This window comes from Sinocyclocheilus rhinocerous, unplaced genomic scaffold, assembly GCF_001515625.1.
Source record: "Sinocyclocheilus rhinocerous isolate Xijiao unplaced genomic scaffold, SAMN03320098_v1.1 scaffold1294, whole genome shotgun sequence".
NCBI lineage: Eukaryota > Metazoa > Chordata > Actinopteri > Cypriniformes > Cyprinidae > Sinocyclocheilus > Sinocyclocheilus rhinocerous.
In genome coordinates this window covers 1,341,270-1,362,338 of record NW_015656157.1, presented here as the reverse complement: position 1 = coordinate 1,362,338, position 21,069 = coordinate 1,341,270, and the positions used below count along the sequence as shown (strand labels likewise).

General features: G+C 38.0%; 1 protein-coding gene across 4 annotated transcripts in view; it reads right to left on the bottom strand.

Annotated features, from left to right (window-relative positions):
- The window catches only part of LOC107719574 (histone-lysine N-methyltransferase, H3 lysine-79 specific-like), a 27,317-nt gene extending 10,777 nt beyond the window's left edge, over positions 1 to 16,540 (bottom strand). For 2 of the 4 annotated variants that reach the window (XM_016527028.1, XM_016527026.1), the window contains exons 1-16: positions 16,234 to 16,540; positions 8,357 to 8,400; positions 8,160 to 8,234; positions 7,116 to 7,179; positions 6,801 to 7,029; positions 5,513 to 5,607; positions 5,343 to 5,405; positions 5,175 to 5,230; positions 4,943 to 5,022; positions 4,555 to 4,623; positions 3,920 to 4,026; positions 3,659 to 3,700; positions 3,468 to 3,560; positions 2,851 to 3,085; positions 321 to 434; positions 81 to 172 (exon numbers count right to left, since the gene is read on the bottom strand). In XM_016527028.1, the coding sequence (XP_016382514.1) occupies positions 81 to 172; positions 321 to 434; positions 2,851 to 3,085; positions 3,468 to 3,560; positions 3,659 to 3,700; positions 3,920 to 4,026; positions 4,555 to 4,623; positions 4,943 to 5,022; positions 5,175 to 5,230; positions 5,343 to 5,405; positions 5,513 to 5,607; positions 6,801 to 7,029; positions 7,116 to 7,179; positions 8,160 to 8,234; positions 8,357 to 8,400; positions 16,234 to 16,344 (1,569 nt within the window). In that variant the 5' untranslated portion in view covers positions 16,345 to 16,540. Of the gene's footprint in view, positions 1 to 80; positions 173 to 320; positions 435 to 2,850; positions 3,086 to 3,467; positions 3,561 to 3,658; positions 3,701 to 3,919; positions 4,027 to 4,554; positions 4,624 to 4,942; positions 5,023 to 5,174; positions 5,231 to 5,342; positions 5,406 to 5,512; positions 5,608 to 6,800; positions 7,030 to 7,115; positions 7,180 to 8,159; positions 8,235 to 8,356; positions 8,401 to 16,233 lie in introns of those variants that run through there. The other 2 variants (XM_016527027.1, XM_016527029.1) reach the window with 2 other exon arrangements.
- Between the last annotated feature and the right edge of the window lie 4,529 nt (positions 16,541 to 21,069).

The window sequence follows — 21,069 nt, the reverse complement described above, 5'->3', positions numbered from 1 at the left end:
ATAATACTAGTATTAGTTTACTGTTATTAATAATGTTTATCATTATTAATAATATATACACACTAGGAGACAAGATTCACCTTTTCCTGCTCAAGGGCTTGCTGCAGGCTGGTACGGTACTGTGGTGTCTTCATGTAGGCCATGAACTGCAGGTACTGGACTTTCACGTTATCTAGAGCACAAGCAAAGAGGTTTACGTTAACTGGGTGACTGACTATGAAACTAGAGCAGATACATTAGCATGTCTGTGGGACTGAAATGGATCTCCTCATGCTAAATATGGAAGGAGAGCAGGCGTAAGTGAGGCTGAGTGAACTTACCGAGAAGAGCCTGCAGGCCTGGTGGAGTGTTGCCCATGAGAAGCTGGCTTGATGTATAATGCTGCACTTTGGGAGGTAGCTGATAGAACGGACTTTGTGGTGACCTGTATACATCTGTGGATTGATCCAAACCACAAAAGTCAATGTCAAAGGTACTGATGCTGTTAAATAGCCAGCAAAGACGTGATGGTTTTAAGTAGTGCTGGGCAATGATTAATTTTTTTTAGCCGCGATTAACCGCATGATTTTGCTGCGATTAATCACATTATTATGCGCAAAATTCAATAATGAATTGTAAATCTCAACTTTAACATTAATGTAATCAAATTAAAATCTCCTTTTCATACAACTCGTGTATTCTTCTTGTGATGGTGCGTCTTGAGGGAGGCTCATTCGTTGCGATCATAAGAACGTTCGCCTATTTTTGACGGAAGCCGCATCCAAGCCGCACAGTAGAAACAAAATAAAAGTCCAAAAATCCTGTCAATGTCAAAATAAACACCCTGCGCAGACTCCCGATCATATTTCACATCACTATATCCTTGCCAGGAGGCCAGAAATGGTATGTGAAATGTAGATACAAGATAACTGAGGACGTGTTTTAGACAACTATACGGAGCTACAAATCTTTTATCCTTGTCGTTCATAACAGGACTTTTAAATTGTATTAACTTTGTAGTCTACAGCACAACAAAATAGGACATAGCAATAAATACGACTATAAACAGAATTAAACTGGACAAAACTATGGATGCATCGATCCGATACTCAGGATCGGTATCGGCTCCGATAATGGCATTTTCTGCCGGATCGAGTATCGGTTAGACGAACCGATCCAAATCAGATATTGTGCTTATACTATTCTGTGTTATTGTTAAGCCCCACGAAAGCACAAACACATTATAAAGCACCATAAAGTGAAAGTCCAAGTGTTCTGAAGCTGTTTCATAGTTCAGTGTGAGGTACAGATGAATATTTAAGTCATTACATTCAAGTTGACGTAAACTCTTCTCCCCGCTGCGGCTGTCTGTCATCCTCCATTCAGCATTCAAACTGTGTGTCGCATTTGGTTACGACAGTCAAGACGATGAAACTCTCTCCAAGAGCGCACAATAACTGAGATTTAAAACTGTTAAAAGAAAAGGCTCAATATCGCATAGATTTAATAAACTACGCATCAATATCTCTTTCCTTTCCAACAAAAGGAACCTGCGCGCTGTGACTCCGTGTTGCTTCAAGCACATCATTCTGCACACGGGATGCGCATAAGTGCTTTGTACCACTCTGTATTGGAGTTTATATTTATATATAAATACATTTACTTGTTTTCATTAATGTATTTTTGCAACAATACAGAGAGCAATGTGTAACATTTTACCAAATGTAGTCCTACACTTATTCACTTTCATTTGTTCCCCACTAAATAATGTTATTTCACTAAATGTTTAGATTTTATAAAATTGTGCACTCATGATTTTTCTAGAATAAATTTGCTGCTAAATTATCCACTAACCTAGTTTATAATAGTATTTTTGTGATAGATTATTATATATTTTTTTCATTAAAATGAAGTTGTCTATATTTAGTAGATTGTGTTTAACACACAAAAGAGTGACGATCAGGTCAACACACAGATGTATAGAAATTCTACACTGATAAAAAAACAAAAAAACAAAAAAAACCTGCACTGGTATCGGATCGGATCGGAATTGGCCGATACTCAGAATTTTCTGGATCGGATCTGAAAAAAATGGAATCGTAGCATCCCTAGACAAAACACAAACATTTAGCCAACTTAGCCATGATAACACAAATAATCAAGACAAACAACGTCGGACAGGAAAATCACATGGTCTCATGAATCCTGTCGCTTTGCTTCCGAAATGCTCCTGGTGTGAGTTGGCACCGCGTGGAGGATGGAACAAAACCTCGGCGGAGCTGTAACACGCCGCAGACGCGTGCAGTGTAAATAAGGGGTTGCACCGTGTCCACACCGGATGTGACAGTTGTCGCCCGCAACAGCTAAAGTCTGTCTACACTGGATTTTGTGTCAGCATATCATAAATAGAAAGAAGCAGCAGTTTACTGTCGGGGATTTGTCGTGTCGCGACGCATCCAGTGTAGACAGCATCACTGATTATAATGGGTTCTATAGTAGGCTATTTTGTTGCGTCACGCCACTCGCTTCCAGTGTACACGGTGTTAGACCCACCCCAAATGCTATCATTGGTTAAGACGCATGATGATGCCCATCCCAAACCAGTACTGATCAACATCCCTCCCCTCCTGTGACCCATGGTTTGTCTGTATGTGTATTCAGAGCCAGTGTGCAACGGACTTTCAAAATAATAATAATAATAATAATAATAATAATAATAATAATAATAATAATAATAATAATAATAATAATAATAATAATAATAAAAACTGCGTTAACGCGTGATAAAATAATTGTCTGCGTTAATTAATTAATGCGTTAACGCGATAACGCGTTAACTTGTCCAGCCCTAGTTTTAAGTAATTGTCTCACCCTGATGGGGGGCCGCTGAGAGGGTCTTTGCGTGCAGCAGATCAAGGGCGCTCTGGCTCTTCTTGTTCTTGCGCTCGGCTGCAGTGGCAGCAGCAGCCTTCTTAGGCCGCCCACGCTTCCTGTTGCCTAGCTTGCGGCCCCTGGGCAGCAGTTTGGCCCGGCGGGGTTTCGGTGACGGTTTCACTGGCACGAGCGAGTTTGAGCGCTTCTCCTCACCACCAAAATCATGCCGTGTCTGGTGCACAAGGATAAAGAGATATTTCATTAATATGATAAAAAAATAAAACAACAAACTAAATGTTAAATAATTTAATATGTAAATTTTAAATACATTTAAAATGTATAAACTTATAATACATAAATGAATAAACATAATATGAGTGATTCCATATATGATTAATAATTTAAAATAAATAAATGTATTCATATGTAAATTTAAAACAAATTTATAAATAGATAAATGTATAGAGAGAGAGAGAGAGACAGAAAAGAAACTTCATAAATAAATTCATAAACGTTCAAATAGATAAGCTTGAAATAAATGTATAAAATGCATTTAAAATATATACAATTAAAATAAATACAATTAATTAAATGAGCGATTCCTGTAGGTCTACCTTGTGCTCCTTGGGCTTGGTCGGGGTGGTGGTGTTGCTCTTATTCTCCTTACTGTCCTTCTGCTGGCGCCTTCTGGCTGCCTCCTGCTCCTCCTGGAAACAAAAACAAGCCGCATGTGTTGCGGGAAGAGATATAACTTGATATTTTGTCCAAAAACCCATAAACAACATGAGGATCAAACAAGTCTTACCCTGAGTTTAGGATTTTTGAGACTAGAAAAATAGTTTTCAAGCTGCAAAAAGAAAAAGCGTTTGGTTAGATAAATATGTAATAAATCTACATACATGTGAAAGTCACTGCTCAAAGAAGTCTCTTTTTGGACAACTGCGTGACATGAGAAAGCCACACTCAATGCCTTTTGCCTAACAGTGAAGGCTAATGCAAATCAGAGACCCATTGTACACAGAGAGGAACGGCAAAACCCATGTGACACAAATGAAAGGGCACTTACTATGGTGCGGTCTATTGTATGCAGATAGTACGACACTGGCTTCCCCGTCCATGACACCGATCCCCTCAGAGGGGACAGCTCAACTACTCTCATTATTGTGCCAATATCTTAAAAAAGAAACACAAAGACCATTAAACTTTGGAAAGGTGTGGTCATATTTACCTTTGCTCTGCAAAATTTCGAAACCCAGTCTTTTCAGTATGAATCTGTATAATTGGGAATTTTGCGTAAGGGCGAAACTCCTCTCTACGCAGATTTTGCATAGGGTTCAGGTTTTTCACGCAAATGGCCAACAGAAAGCTGCTTGGTTTGACTTTTGAGAGAGCAGTGCTTCATACATCACTACAGTAATGACAATTTGTGCTGCAAAATTTTTGCGCATTAGTGAAGTTTCACACGAAAAGTCAATAGCTTTGAGATGTATGACCACCTTTTCCACACTATCAGAATGACTGGATTTAGTCTGTGAAATTTCACAGAGCAATGTTAAATGTGACCGCACCTTAATGCTTACTATTATCATGGTATTACCGTGGTACCAAAGTAATATATCTTTAGAGTTAAGAAGACTACCATGACAGTTATTGTATGGTTCCATCTTTTTGTAAGAGAAACCTACAAAGTTTTATACTTACCACTCAAGTTTCGGCTGTTTATTCTGAAGTTAAGAGGTGCAAAAGGTTTTGAGGATACAATTTTTCCACCTACAAGAGACGAAATTGAGTCAAAACACTCCCAAGTAACATAGAGAGGAGAAAACCTAAGCACATATCATCCCAACATCTGCAGATCAATGCGAATCAAAAAACAAGACTGACTGGGGTCAAAGGTCAAGAATAACATGTTGACACAGGTGCCTACAAGCTACACTGACACTAATCACAAAACATTAGCAGCTAAGTGCTATTTACTTCATGTTAGGGCTGCACAAAATGGTCAAATGTGATTATTTAGACAAATTTTGTGATTTGAATCGATTAAAAATATTTAACGCAAATAAAATTACAGGGAAACACCATGTACCTTCCTTCATGTTGGCGAATCGTTCCTTCAGCTGGTGGTCCACCTCAGGACCAAAGGCAAAGTTATTCACAAAAATAACACTGTAAAAGAGCACATCACACTATAGACTTATACAAGACATATAAGCAACATGCAAACAGTTGAAGAAATTATGATAAAAATAAAAAAACCGCATGGATCTGGAAACTGCTAACTGGTTATGTGCATCTAAATAGTCTGTATGTGATCATACCTTGTGTTGGCTATTCGATCCCTCCATTCTTCTGAAAGGAAATCTCCCCTTTCCAGCTGCCACACAAGACCAAACAACATCAGTATGCACAGATTTCATCCCTTCAGTTACAATAATGAGGTTTTCATAAGTGATAACATCTGCTGTGATAAATGAACACACACTTACCGTGTACTCGCCATGTTTTTTGCCATACCACTTCATCCATCTCTTAAACTCCCTGTCCATTGACTGTAAACACATTCAGACATAAATATTAGTTCAAAACGTACACTTTGATGCAGACTCGAGAAGTTGGCGTGTATAAGGAGCATTTAATGTTGGCTTCCTGTTGGTACCTCTCCATAGGTTGCTGGAGTGTCTGCTTTCTCCACGCCGTAGTAGTGTTTACAGCTGGTGGCTGCAGCGACTTGCAGGACTACCTGACCAACTCCTGTAAATCAAGCAAAGACGACACTGTATGTCATATAAAGATCTTTCAGTCTTAAATTGGTAATCAAGATCTGTTTACATGGCGGTGAATTTTCTGAGTTGTGTTTTCTGATTAGCTCTTGCATTTTATTGGACTTTCACTCTTAAAACTCCCACTCAGAGCCTGTTAAGACGAATAGTCGCAGTTGAATTTTCTGATTCCCAGTTGCGTTTTCCAATGCGCTCTTCTATTTTTATTATCTTAAAATCAGGGTAGGCAATTTCTGAGAGGTTGGCAATAGCAAGCTAGCTTTGAAAGCATAAGATCCCACCCTCCCTGCAAATCACTCTCCAAAGCCACGCCTCCTCCAAAACAATAATAACCCTTCCATTCTCACTCAGTCCGCAAAAGCATAATGGAACGAGCTGATGACGTATCATGCTGCGCAAACAGGGTGGGCATAGGTATGCAAATATATATGTTGACAGGCAGGTAGGACAGCCTATCATAGCCCTTGGACCGAGGAATATGATTAGACGAACATTTTACGGTCCTACGCCTTCCACAGACGATATAAATACATTTAGACCACTTAACTTGTGATTGCTATCAGGATGTGAAGAGATTTTCAACCAGCATAACAAAAAATGTTTTGATCCAAATCACCTACCCTGCCTTTAAACTGCAACTCAAGGGCTGTTTATACTTGTGGTACTGAATTCGCCGTTGCATTTTGCAGTTGCATTTTCCGATTAGCTCTCGCGTTTTATTGGACTTTTAGTCTTAAACTGCATCTCAAGTCCCATTTATACCAATTATGGCACTGAATTCACGTTTTCTGACTCGCAGTTGCATTTTTATTGGACTTTCAATGTTAAACTGCTACTTTATACCAATAATGGTATTGAATTTGCTTTTGTGTCTTCCAGTTCTCATTTGCGTTTTCCAAATTGCTGTGGTGTTTTATTGGAAATTCACTCTTAAACTGATAGTAAAGATCTGTTTATATCAATTATAGTCATTAATTTTCACGAGTTTTCCAATTAGCTGTGCATTTTTGTTGAACTTTCAATCTTAATCACTAATCAAGACTTGTTTAAACCAATTATGGCAGCGAATTTGCAGTGTTTTTTCAATTTACGGTTGAGTTTTCTGATTTGTGAAATTCACTTGAGCCACCATTGAAAAGGCCTTCTATAACAGACGTTACTGACCACTGCCCAGATCCACAAAGGTGTCCTCTTCCATCATCTCCATCTCATTAATGATCTGAGCCACCAGGTCGAAAGAGGTCTCTCCGTACACCTCAGGAGAGAACGGCTCGTAGTTGTTGAGTTTCTCTGGGTCGGTGATGGAGTGGTTGTAGACCTGATGCAGGATGTGACGCAGCAGGCCTTTGGAAGGCCGCTTGTTCAGTTTCATGGGTTGGGTGGTCCCTTTCCACTGCAACACACAAACATAAAATTTTACACGTTGTTTGAGGTAAAAAAAAAAAAAAATCTGTTGTCCACAAGAAAGACTTGACGTACCAGTTGGTGAATGCTGTCAATGGCTCTGTTGTACTTATCACACAGTCTCTGCATACTCTCAAAGCTGCAAGAAAACACAAAAATAAATGATTATCTATGAAATCTTTTATCATCTCATAATAAACCATGAGGCTTGTGCTCAGATACAAGAAAAGCAAAAAAGCAGCAATATATCCAGGCTAATATCTCCTATTTGTACTGCATATAATAAAAACAATGATTCATCCCGCTTCCATTAAATATTTATTATATTTAAAATTAAGTAGAAATAAGTTAGAAATATTTAACTTGTAATATTTTGTGAAACTTTTGTCATTTCAACTTTCAACAAACAAATCATTCATGATCATTCTATTAAACAGTATATAATAAAATAATAAATTAAACAGTAATAAATAATAATTTAATTTGTAATATTCTGTGAAGCTTATTTCATAATATCTACTTTCATAAAACTAGTAATCAAACTACAACTAATAAATTGATGTGTGATACTTATTAAATATTCTAATTTTGAAATTAAGTGTAATTCAAAATATTTAATTCGTAATATTCTGTGAAGCTTGTCATTTCATAATACCGACTTTCACAAAACTAGTATCCAAAAGTATAAATAAATACATGATCAATCATAATAAAATTAATCATATATAATTTAAAAATACATTATTAAACCAGTTATTATTATATTAATACAATAAAATATTTAGTTTAATTTATTCTGTGAAGCTTTTTTCATTTAATATCTTTCACAAAAATAGCATTGCATTACATTATTTTATAAGCATGTACAATTGCCACTTTTAATAACAATAATAATAAATGATTAATAATAAATTAATATTTAAATTTAAAAAAGTATAATTAATAATAATTATTAAAAACAATAATAATTATTATAATTAAACAATTAAATATATTCTTATTAATAATTATAATATTAGTAGTAGTATTGATATTATTATTAATTTATTTTTAGGCTTCATTTTTCAATGATACCTAATCAACCCTATTTATGAGACCATTTTGCGACAATTTCCTCACCTCTTGGTGTCGTAGTCGATAAGAACGTAGTTCTCCATGGCCAGCTTAAGATCTGGGATCTCTTCACACACCCAGCTGGACAAAGAGAAGAGAGAGGTCAAGTTTTAAATTGATAATATACCTATTATGCACATAAAACTCACAGAGCAGTCAAACATAACAGCAAAATCAAACCAAAAGACTTGTCACAGACTTACCGAATGGTTTCGATGATTTCATGTGCAGCATCATGATGTTTATCCTGGGGAGAAGGAAAGAAATGCTGTGAATAAGCAAAGTCCACAATTAATGTTTTACTTACTCGCCAGACCACTCATTCGGCAAATGACATGTAGTTATCTATCCAGTTGGGCTGCGACGATAAATCGATGCAGAATCGATTCGTGGCTCGATTCTGAGATCTTCCAAAAGCATGGCGATTCTCTCTGGAATCAATTCTGAGCTTAGATTTTAACAGAAGATGGCGCTCTAATCTACTTTTTATCCACACACTCAAATGCTCATGAAGAAGAGCGCTGAAGAGTTCGGCTAAGTCTGTAATTTCACCTCGGATCAGAATGCTTTTATGACGCCAGATTAATGTAAACACAGCCCACTGTGAACACCCTTGTAATTCGCTTCAACCTTTTTCGAATTTTATGAATGATTATTTTAGGTTCAGTGTGTGTAAGGATTTGGAAACAAGCAGAGTACGGCTGTTTCTAAAGCCTGCAGCGCCATCTGCTGTTCAAAACTAAGCTCAGAATCGACTCGAGAAAGAATCGCGATGCGTTCGGGAAATCTCAGAATCGATGCGGAATCATTTCTCGATTCGCGATGCATCGATTTATTTTCCCAGCCCTACGATCCAGTGTTAATTGTTAATATTTTAGACATCTGAATTGTTTTAGTCAACTAAATATCATAAGATTTTAGTCGACTAAAGGCTCGGTTATACTCCAGTTTGGACACGTACACGGACAGCTGCGGACTACTTGTATTTATACTACTGAAAGTGTATGCTGGGGTCCGCTGTTCGACACATGCACATTAGACCGGCTTGAACAGTAAACAAACATGGGCAATTTCCCTCCATGAGTTATTGCACATCTGGCTGTCTTTATATTGTTTTATCAACGGATTGTAGAGGTGCGGGTATCGACGGACTTCTTCACACAGCCTTTCTTCAAATTCGACATCCATGCTGTTTTTCCAGCGCATGGGCAGTTGGTGCTTTTGTAGCATAGTGACCGAGCGTACTTGTCCACGCAGTCACATAAAATGGGAGGCACGCAGATGTCCGCAAAGAGCCTCTGCGTACACCCTCCGATGACGATTTTTATGTCACACGGACCATTGCGCACTCGTGCACGCAGAAAATATAACACTAGCTTCAATCTACAGTAGATTTAGTTGGCTAAAATCTAATGGGTTTAGTTAGTGTAATGCATTTATTAAGCATTTCTCTAAAATGTCCAAACTCATACTGTATAGGTTTGATATTAAGGTTTTATCATGTAATATAGACACAGATTTAACTGCTGTGACACACAACATGCCTTTATATTGAAATTAAATAAAACCACTTCTCATAAAGAAACAAGAACATGGTCCTCCTTTCAATGAAATACCAATGCTAATATAATATTCATTCTTTATAAAAACTTTATCTGCATGAAACAAGTTTCTACAACTACAACAGAAACTTGACCTTTCCAGTTTGTGACGGGTCACGGATCACAACTGTAGCACATTCCTGCACACACAGCAGCCAGTGTGCCTTCAAGCAGGCGAACAAGTTTATCGTGCACACATGGCCGGATAAGTACATTATGGCACTATAAGCCGTCACTGATCCTGTGCGTTACAGTATATGAATGCACAGTATAATATACAGTATTTTAGAATAAACATCGGGTGTGCAAAAGAAAATGGGCCCTATTGACAAAACACAAGTAAAAAGAAGTGTGATTCATATATTAGAGTTATTTAAGTATTATTTATATACTATTGTAGTATTTATTAATATTTTCACGTAGTTTTTATATTTCCATTTCTCATTTTTATTTTAGTTTGTTTTCCTTTTTTTACTGACTGGTATGTCAGTGTTATTTTGGTATAATTTATATACTATTGTAGTATTTATATTTATATTAATATTTTTAATCAGTTTGTGTTTCTTTTTCCCTTGTTAATTTTAATTGTAGTCATTTTATGTGCTTTTGTTAGTTGTATTTTTCTGTATTTTTATTATTAATTACTAATATTTATATATAATTTATTTTAATTTTAGTGTTCGTAATTTTAGTACTTCAACTTAAACAAAAAATACAAATGTTGCAACTAATTGGAATAAGTTTTTTTTTTAAGTTCAAGTTTTTCATTCTTGTATTATTTTATTTCATTTACCAAAATTGGTATGTTAAACATTAACAAGGATTTATTTTGCATTAAAAATGTATTTCCGTTTTAGTAACTTATTTCAGTTAATAGAAACATTTCTACTTTTCGTCTAATATTTACATTTTATTTTAATTATCAAAACTGCTTTAAACATAAACAAGGCTCAGAGGTCAATATGTATAATTATCGAGGCTAATTAACCCTGGATTGTGTCTAACGTGAATGCGACCCCGCCGAACTCTATCCATCCTGCCGCTGGAGCTCTCCTGTTGCCTGACCCAGTGACCCACTTTCCGTCAACAGAGTCCTGAGAAGCCCTCTGCCTGCCTGAGTGTGCCGCTGCTGGGCTCCTCTGCCTCGCTAAGCTCCTCCTAGCTGTTTTCCCGCTCAGCTGCACATACGGCGAATCTCGTGTTCTTCCACCCACCCCTGCAGCACCAAGGCAGCGTCACAGCACTGGGTAATAATGCAGCCATAGTCTGAGGCAAACAAGGGCACTTATTTAAAGCAGGGATGCAGCGTTATTTCAATATTGCGTTAAATGCAAACGCTAAGACAGATGGCGGAGTGTGTACGTGCACAAGCAGACACTTCAGCGCATCGTGCTGCACGAGAGGAGGGGGGGCAGCGGCGCGTGTGTACGGGGTGTTCCGGCGCACAGCAACATCACAGCTAAAAATATCCAGAGGAAAGGAGGGGAGGATGACAGAGAGCAAAAAATAATGCACGACAGCCCTTGGTCTCAAGCAGGCAAAAACGGACTCTTCGCTCACCTCATGCACCCTTGACATGACTCACGGAGAGAGGTGGAAAGAAATCACGCCTCGTGAACACTCGTCCTCACTGCACAACTGTTGGTTTTGGCTAGGGCGGCGAAATGCCACACCTTTGTGTATTAACGGGTTTAACCAGGTCATAGCATTCAAACTGTTAGATTGGTTCGATTATAATTCCTCAGTCTAAACGAATCATTTTGTAGCCAAGTTTAAGGAAATTACGCTTTCATATGGAAGCAATTACAGGCCATCTAAGTTTCCAGATATAGGATGTAAATGTGGCCGGATACGTAGGTTACAAGAGCGTAGGGAAGAAAGAAAACAGTGAAGCTCAGTGTTCGATTTAAAACCCTCTCCTTCCTCCCACCCCAGGTGAGTGAGATGCTTTTGTCTGGAGCACAATGTGAAGCCATGAGGCAAAATGGCACGCTAGTGGACGAGGAGCGGCAACAGCCAATACGACAGCGGGAGAGGAAATATCCCTCGGCTGTGTCTCTGAAAAACAAGATTTGAATGAATGGAGGGCATTTGGGCCTTTGTAAAACACTGTCACCTTGAATAAAAGCAAGACATTTTAAAGCAGGGAGAGGAAAACATAGCACTTTACTTTCTCACCCATCTCCTCTTTTTCCACGTCTGGGGTGTTTAAAGGGTTAACTCGCCCAAGAAATAAGCATTTTGTCATCAATTATTCACTTGCATGATGTTTGCAACTCGTATGACTTTATTTGTTCGGAGAAGCACAAAAGGAGAAGTTTTGTAGAATGTGTACGCTGCTCTTTTCCATACAATGAACGGGAATGAAGACTAGGTTAAGGTATTCACAAGCTCTTGATTCAATTTGGTACAGTTCAGCTATAATGTCCATTCTGATAACATATGAAAGAAATTCTCTTTCTCCAAATGTTGTAAATATAGGGTAGATTCAAATCATCTTCTTGAACCGTTTATTAATAAAACCTGGCTGTATGTTCTTGATTCACTAAAAAGAAATGGCTCATACGAGTCATTCTATTCGGGAATCAGACTACAATGGCTGCGCTGTACATTTTTGATTCACTAATAAGAATCGGCTCATAAGAGGCATTTGTTTCAGTAATCAGACTATACTGGTCGTGCTGAATATGTTTGAATTAGCAACAAGAAACATAAGAATCATTTCTTTCGAGAATCAGGCTACACTGGTCATTCTGTATATTTATGATTCACTAAAAAGAATCACCTCATGAGAGTCATTTGTTTGGGAATCAGGCTACACTGTTCATGCTGTATATTTCTGATCCACTGGCTCATAAGAGGCTCATAAAAAAAAAACTCCATTCACTTGCACTGTACAGAAAAAAAGCAGCGTGAAAATTCTGCCAAATATCTCTTTTTGTGATCTTAAGAAGAAAGCTAGTCATATAAGCTTTGAAGAGCATGAAGGTGACCAAATGAACACACCAAATACACCAAATAATGATCTTTAAAAAAGCATCATATGACCCCTTTAAGGGAAGTCTAAATCACCAGTGCATGTGGATAACCACCGCCCAGACTCCTAATTAACAGAATCCGCCCCTCCCTAAACAAAAATTTGCAAGGCAAGTCTAAAGCTTGCCAAATGCGTGCGCTCTGTAATTCTGTTCACCCAACAGCAGGTCAGAAATATGGCTCTCAGTAGGTGGGGCATCCATCCCTTATCAGCCAAAGTCAACGACGGAAGTCGTCTGAGGCCAAGCGAGACAGTAAAACCACTGAGGCCACGACTACTACTGTAACCTGAATGACATAAATGAAAGAGACTGGAGTTTTTTGTGATGCAGCAGCTCTGAAAACCTATACTTCTGAGAAACCCACATTCTCGGTTTGTGTAAAAAGAACATGAATCGTAGTATATTAAACATTGGGAAGGACAAATGAGACAGCCATTTCTGTGGAAACCACAGGCATTGATCAGCACCCCCCTATTTCCGTCTATGACCGAAACAGAGTTGGCAACTCTGGTGGCGTGAGAAATGTGAACTTTCGGTTGACGTGAGGACTTTCCGAACACATTCTCGTAATAAAATATTAAAATAAAATACCCCGTCTTGTTTTTTCTTTAGTTACACTGAAAATGAAGCCATTTCCTCATCTTTTAGACCATAAATACTACTCAAACTGCCTGCTATAACAGGGTAAATAGCAGTGCATATGTGTGTTTTATGGGGGGTCTCGGCCCACTGTCAACCGGTTCAGCAGCTCCGCATCACTGGAGTTAATCACAGCGTGGAATCTGTGTTGTGATTACTGTACATGTGCAATGACTGTACAATGCTTTCAGAAACAACACAGACAGAAGAACAGTGTCTGACTCAGAGCGGATGATACGACACCAAACAAGCCTTTTTGACACCATTTAGGGCTCAATAATCATAGAAACTAGATGAATAAATTTTCAAAAGAAAATGTAAGCGGAAAACAGCTTGTCACCAAAATGCTAGGGCATTCTGGGTGGTTGCCAGAGCATTGCTACAGTGTTTAAGAGTCCCCTACCATCAAGTGTCCATGATATTCGCAACTCTAAAATCCGTTTCTCAATCTAATTATGTTTTTTTTTTTTTACAGTTTTATCTTCTACCAGTTGAAGACCACAAGCCTGATCGTAAAAGTCCAAGGTTTTCACATGTACCCAACACGTAACGTAATTTCGCATCAGTATAGTACGCAATTTTTCAGAAGGTGCTCACAAGTAAGCCAATGGGCAGGGCTTGATGTACAGCTCCACCTCTCTGGACATAACGGGTGGAGCTTGAAGGTCCAATCACACTCTAACCTTAAACATAACCCAATCGCTAAACATAACTAGGTAAAACTACATCCATTAGGTCGACAGAGGCGGAACTAGACTAGGTCAAGCTCCACCCATTTGGCTCTGCAGTGAGCACTCAGATTTTTCGGACTTCATGCATTACAATTTTTTTTTTTTTCCCCCTCTAATTAGTTGTTCAACAAGGTGGCAACACAGATGCTAAATGTTGTTTCACAGTCAAAAAAGAAACAGAATAACAACAGACTCTTGCACTTGTATGAGGGGGTTCAGAAATTAACCAATTCTAGTTTAAATGAGTACAAAGATTTTTACAGGTCATATCAGGATGAAACTTTACAGCACACATACAAAAACAAGGTACACTTTGGCCTTTAGAAAAAAATGAGGTGTCATTCGTGTTTTTAGTACAGTAACAGTACAAGATAAATAATGCACCAAATATTTAATACTTAGGAGTCCATTCAGTGTGTAATAATAATAATAATAATAGTTAGCAAGCTTCAATAACAACATATATGCTGGAAAGCTACCTTAAAAAGCCAATATTCAAGTCCAGCAGGTTTTACAACCCCCTAGTAGCCACTAAAAAGTCAGTTATTGCCAAACTTCCTACAGAATCCTGCATACTAGCTTGTTTTTCAAGAAATGTCAGCCATACGGGTTACATTATGACACTCTGTCCCTTTCAAGATGCATCCAGATCTGATGGTAACCGAAATACAGCACTATCCCAATGCAAGGGCTGCCAAATGAGCAAACGCGTTTTTAGACCTCGGTGACAAATTTGATACTTCCAGAGCAGTACACAATACTTCAAAAGAAACTGAAAAACTGTAAGATACCCGTTACGGGACACAAATCAAAGCTATCTGTCAATAAAACACACTAACAATATGGAGATACCGTCCTCTCGCCTGAGTGCACTAACGTTACTCGCCTTTTGTTTGACACCCTCCGTGTGATATTGAGCCGGCACGACGCTTATTTCACCCTAATATATCCACTACAGTTCTCCATACACACAGACTCATGGCGGATATTTACAATGTTTAAGTTATCTACAGTTTGACGAGTGTTAGTGTTGGGTAGAAAGCGATAAAGTTAGCTAGCCCTGCTATCTGACTGTTAGCATGACGGCTAACGTGAATTTCAGCCCCCGTTAACATTCTTTGGAAACAGAGTCATACAAACTGTCGTTTCAGGCTTAATACGTGCACTAATGTACGTTTAAACCGTTTGCTCAATAACCTTGCGTTTCTGAGGTAAGTGTTTTACACAAACTCTCTGCTATGGCAGGTTTTGTTTAGCGGCGATGGCTCAAACTCTAGTGAGCTGCCTACCTAGTGAGCGAACCATCGCTCGTGTTTTAGTCAACTAAAGCATATAATAAATTATAATATTTTAGTAAATAACGTAAGACATGTTAAGGTATTAGTATAAAGAATCGGTTCAGTGAATAATGCTCGTAACATCCAAAAATAAACTCACTTGTCAACTAAGTTAATTGGCATAATAAATACAACCTCTAGAAAGGGGTCACTGACATAAATGAAACTAATTCAAATTCAAAAGATTTGAATCACAACAAAGACGTCATTTTGTTATCATTTACGTGTCTGATCGCGTTAGAACTGCCAAGCAAGCGTAAACATGTTGCCTAAGTAGACAGCTTACTAGGATTTGAGACGCAGCCACTGTACGAGATGGCCAACTGGGTCAGCAGGCTACACACAGTATTTCCTGCTATTCAAATGTTAATATTAGCTAAGGTTATAATACATTTTATATTTTTTAAAACAAAACGGACTATGTCGTTTCAAGGCTATCTAATGTTTAGTGGTCTTCCGAACACCTTTATGAAGATATATACGTTCAGGGTATATTCAACACTTTTAGGATGTATTGACACTCTCGTGTCCCAATTGTAAGCGTCTCTTGGTTCTTAAAACACTAATATTTAAATAAACACACTACAAAAAACACAAGATATTCACACATTATGCACTCGTACTAATACACGTTGTTCTCTAACTAACGTTACATGACCCACTTCGCTTTATCGCAAGGGAATCCCGGTGTTGGTTTCGGTTTATATTAAAACAATAAGACGGATAGTACTTACATATACAGGTAAGGGCCACGGGTAGCCTGCAGCTTCGGCTCCGACCGGCGACTTCAGTTTTAACTCCAGCTTTTCTCCCATTCTCCCCAATACAGCTAATGGACGAGACATAAACTAGAGTAAGAGCATTTTCCGTGAAAAAAAACCCGGGTTTAACGCGACAGGATCTCACGTTGGATATCGCAGGCTGCGGGTGTTTTCACACAGTTGCGCTGCACGATTTGAATCCGATCTGCCCCGGTGAATTAGAGAAAATGATCGGTTAAGCCGAGCGGCTGCTCCGTCTCGGCAGTACCGCCGCCATCTTGACCGGCTCACGATGAAAAAAAAAAATGCGCCCGAGTGTGTATATTGGTCATGGGAAGTTCGAATCATTTATGCGAATCGGTTCTTTTGAACAATTCTTGTCAAAAACAGCTCAAACGAGTCTTTTATGTCATTACGGTCACTGGCGTCCAAAACGTTCCTTAGGCTCGTTTATTACAAAATGTTTATTGTAATTAATGTTTCCCAATTTAGAAACATACACAAATTTATGTTTATATAGGGAAACATTTATGTTTCCTTATCATAGAAACATACACAAAACGTTTATAAAAATAAACGTCTAAACCGGGATAGTGCCCTCATAAATGAAAAGGTTTCATTAAAAATATCTTAATTTGTGTTTCACAGATTAACCAAAGGCGACGAGGGTGAGTAAATGAAGACAATTTTCATTTTTGGGTGAACCGTCCCTTTAAAGGCAGGGTATGTGATTTTTCAAAAACACTTTAGAAAACTGATTCGGGCCGAATCGCAAAACAAACTTGTAGCCAATCAGCAATAAGGGGCGTGTCTACTCGTGATGTGGAGGAGAGCGCGTTCAGTGCATGGGACAGACATTAGCCGAGCCGAGTGACAGAACGATAGAGATGGCGGATAAAAAACAAAAGAGGAAAACGTCTGCGGAACGATAAGGCAAGAAGTAGGACCCGTGTAAATATCGGATCAGCTTTCCAGCGCTGGAGAGAACTCAAGGAGCGGAGGCCTGCGATCGGACGCAGAGGTTGCTTTGTTTCTTCTCAATAGGTGAGTAACACCGTGTCTACAACAACTAAAGTCTGCCTACACTGGACGCGAGAAAGAGGTCAAACGACCGTTGAAAACCATTTGAAATTTAGGGGCGTGTTTGTTTTGGTGATTTCAAATATCAACATTGGCTACCAGAAATCACTTACTCTGCCTTTAACGAATCGCTCACATCGGTTTTGGGAAGCGGTTCAACTGATTCATTGAAAAGATCCGACTCGCATTAAAGATTCGTTCGTGCTGGTAGTCCGCAGGTCGTACCATCAAAACCGAAACGAAAGGGAGAGTGGAAATCGGTATGTATAAAACGAGAGGGGCGAGGCGTCTGTTCTCTGACACACACACACGGCGGGCATTTCTCCTCGACAACTCTCTTACATTGGCTGGGTAACGATGACACGGATCGACAATTAACCGGGCAGTTTGAATCAGGATGCCGGTGCCAATAACCGTTGAATGGGCGGGCCGTACCATTTTTTCCCCCCAGCACATGTGCAGAATGTGAAAGACCCATGTTTACTATCAGGATCAGTTTGCTGGGCCGTTACTGTCAACTTAAAATGCAGAGTGAAAACGTGAAGTGAAACTAATATATTAACTTTCTTTTTAGATAGCATTTTTATTAATTTTCTTGGAAAGATTTGAGAAATTATTCAAAATGATGGTGGCATAAAGGGCAGTCAACATTCATATAATAAACACTTTTTATACAGAGCCTGTAATCCTCAGATAGATAGATAGATAGATAGATAGATAGATAGCATTACATACTGTAATACTCTATGTAATGTATGTTTATAAATATTTCAAATACAGTTCCAAGAATAGTTTATGCAATTTTATATGATTTATTTGAAAGATTTAAAACAGAATTTATTTGAAATTAATTTGGAAAAATTAAAAGCAGTTTCATGTTTATACTAGATTGTTCAACTGGTCGAGGTTAATATAGGATTTAGAAAGTAGGCTAATTAGTAATGCAATACTTTTTTTTTTTAGACAGTAATTAGTACAGTAATTGCACTTTTGAAGATGTAATTAGTAGCTAGTAATTCATTAAACATTTTTAAGAGTAACTTACCCAACACTGCAACCAATGTTATAGTTTGGTGGTTTTTAAAAATTGGTTTTGTAATAGTGGAAAAATCATGCAGTGACGAGCAAGCAAAGCGGTTTCAATTTGTAATTTGGAAGTAAATATGTTACCAAAGCAATTATTTATTGTACATCATGTATTATCATCTTAGTATTAGAATCTAAATGATTTATTTTTTATGATAGTTGTAGTTAAAACAATGACCATAGTTTTATTACGACTGTGGTAACCATACATTTTGTTGAGTGAAATAATCTGTTAATATTATTTCATGCTATATAATGTTCTTCTAATATATTGGCACATATTACTGGTTTTCTATTAATAATGGTTTGTCATTTCTCGTGTCCCACCTTGTAGAAACAAAGTGATTTAGAACCTAAATATAGTTTGTATTTACACACTAAAACCTCATATAACGGATACCAGGAACAAATCTGAAGTACATCTGTGAGCTGTGGCATGTGTTTTAGGTTAAGATATGTTGAAAAAGCACCGATCATAACAAGCAGCCGTTTCATTCTAAATGTGCACTAAACTGGTGTTTAGATGACATCAAGGCTTTAAATATTTTGCCACTACTGAAATGTCAATTTCCTTCTTGCTGAAGTCTAAAGAAACGTGACAGGATTATATATATATAGTGTATATATGTGTAAAATATTTTGTCTTATTATTCTGTTACAGTGATTGTCAAATTTGTTGACATTCCTATTTATTTTGTTTCAGTTGCCAAGGCAAAATTCAGTGAAAATATTAAAATAAAGCTTAATTCAAAATATTAATAAATGCTTTAGTATATAATACTAAATACATCTGGAAACACTTCTCATTTCTGTATAATGTGAATATTAATAAATGCTTTAGTAGTACATAATACTAAAATAACAGAATATATCTGGAAACACTTCTCAAATTATTTAATTTTTTTTCTTGATAAAATCAAACTAAATTAATTGCTAAAATGAGCGCTCTCTCCCACCTTCAATACTACAACTGAGGTGCCCTTGAGCAAGGCACCGAACCCCCCAGCTCAAACCGACGACCCCTATGAACGCATGGTACGCTCCAGCTCTTAAAGTGACAGCTCACCCTAAAATACAAATTCTGTCATCAGTAGCTCATTTTTATGTCGTTCCAAACCCATTAGACTTTTGTTTAAAACACAAATAAACCTGCAAAATTTCCGTCCCTCCATTAAAAAACCAATTCCACCAAAATCATAAAGACATTATAATCCATATGAATCAAGCGGTTTAATCCATGTCTTCTGAAGAGACACAATCACTTTATATGATGAACAGATTTAAGTTTTATTCACATGTAAACATTTATCAACCTACATAGAGCACATCAATTATGGTCAGCGGAAGGTGAAATGTGCCTGCTTGATGCACAAGAGCGAGCCTCATCTACATGGATTACTTTTACAATGTCGTAATGAACTTTTTATGCTTACGAAGCATCAAAGTTTTAGTTACAAGGACTTTCAAATGTAAGGACTGGAATCTCTCAGGTTTCATTAAAAATTTTCTTTATTTTGAGTTTTGAAGTTGAACGAAAGTGGGTGGAATGACATAACGGTGAGTAAACGACGACAGAATTTCCATTATTAGGTGAGCTGTCCCTTTAAGAGAGTTACTGGATCTGAATTTTCAAAAGACATACACCTAACAAGCATTTGAAACTGTTCTTTATTGGCATCAGTGTTTCCATGAAGAATCTTTAACATCTATGGAAACTTTCCATTCCACACTAAAACACACTAAGGATCTTTCATGAACTGATCACTGAAAGGTTTGACAGGTTTCTTTGGTTCTTCTATGGCATCACTGCAAAAATACCATTATGAGACCTTTATTTTTAAGAGTGTAGGTATAGTTGCTGGTCTAGTTGCTCTAACAAGCTTAACCGTAATGCTCCACCAAATCAAAATCAAGTTCATCAGTCAGTAGTCCAGCTTATCAACCATTAAGGGGAAAGTCGTGGCCTAATGGTTAGAGAGTCGGACTCGTAACCCAAAGGTTGCGGGTTCGAGTCTCGTACCGGCAGGGATTGTAGGTGGGGGGAGTGAATGTACAGCGCTCTCTCCCACCTTCAATACGGTGAGGTGCCCTTGAGCAAGGCACCGAACCCCCAACTGCTCCCCGCAGCAAAAATGGCTGCCCACTGCTCCGGGTGTGTGTTCACTACTGTGTGTGCGCACTTTGGATGGGTTAAATGCAGAGCACTAATTCCGAGTATGGGTCACCATACTTGGCCACATGTCACATGACTTTATAATAAGATCTCTATATATATATATATAAGACCTGTTGTTGTTATTACTATTATTAAATTTACATTTCGGATTCAGATTGTGGCTTATCAACATGAATGCAGGCATATTAAATATTTAATTCCATTAAATAGACTCCTTGAAATATTGAGATACTGCATTACTTCCAAAAAATGATGTGAATACCAGCATAACTCGCCAATGAAAGTTGTTCTGCAGTCATCCAAAGACAAACAGCATGTATATGAATAGCAAACCCATCCAAACCACGGACGCAGAGTACCTCCGTGAAGTTGGCCCCCTCCCAGGGCCGTTTCTAGCCAATTTGACGCCCTAGGCGAAATCCCTATTGCCCCCCCCCCAAATTATATATATATATAAAATTCTTCTC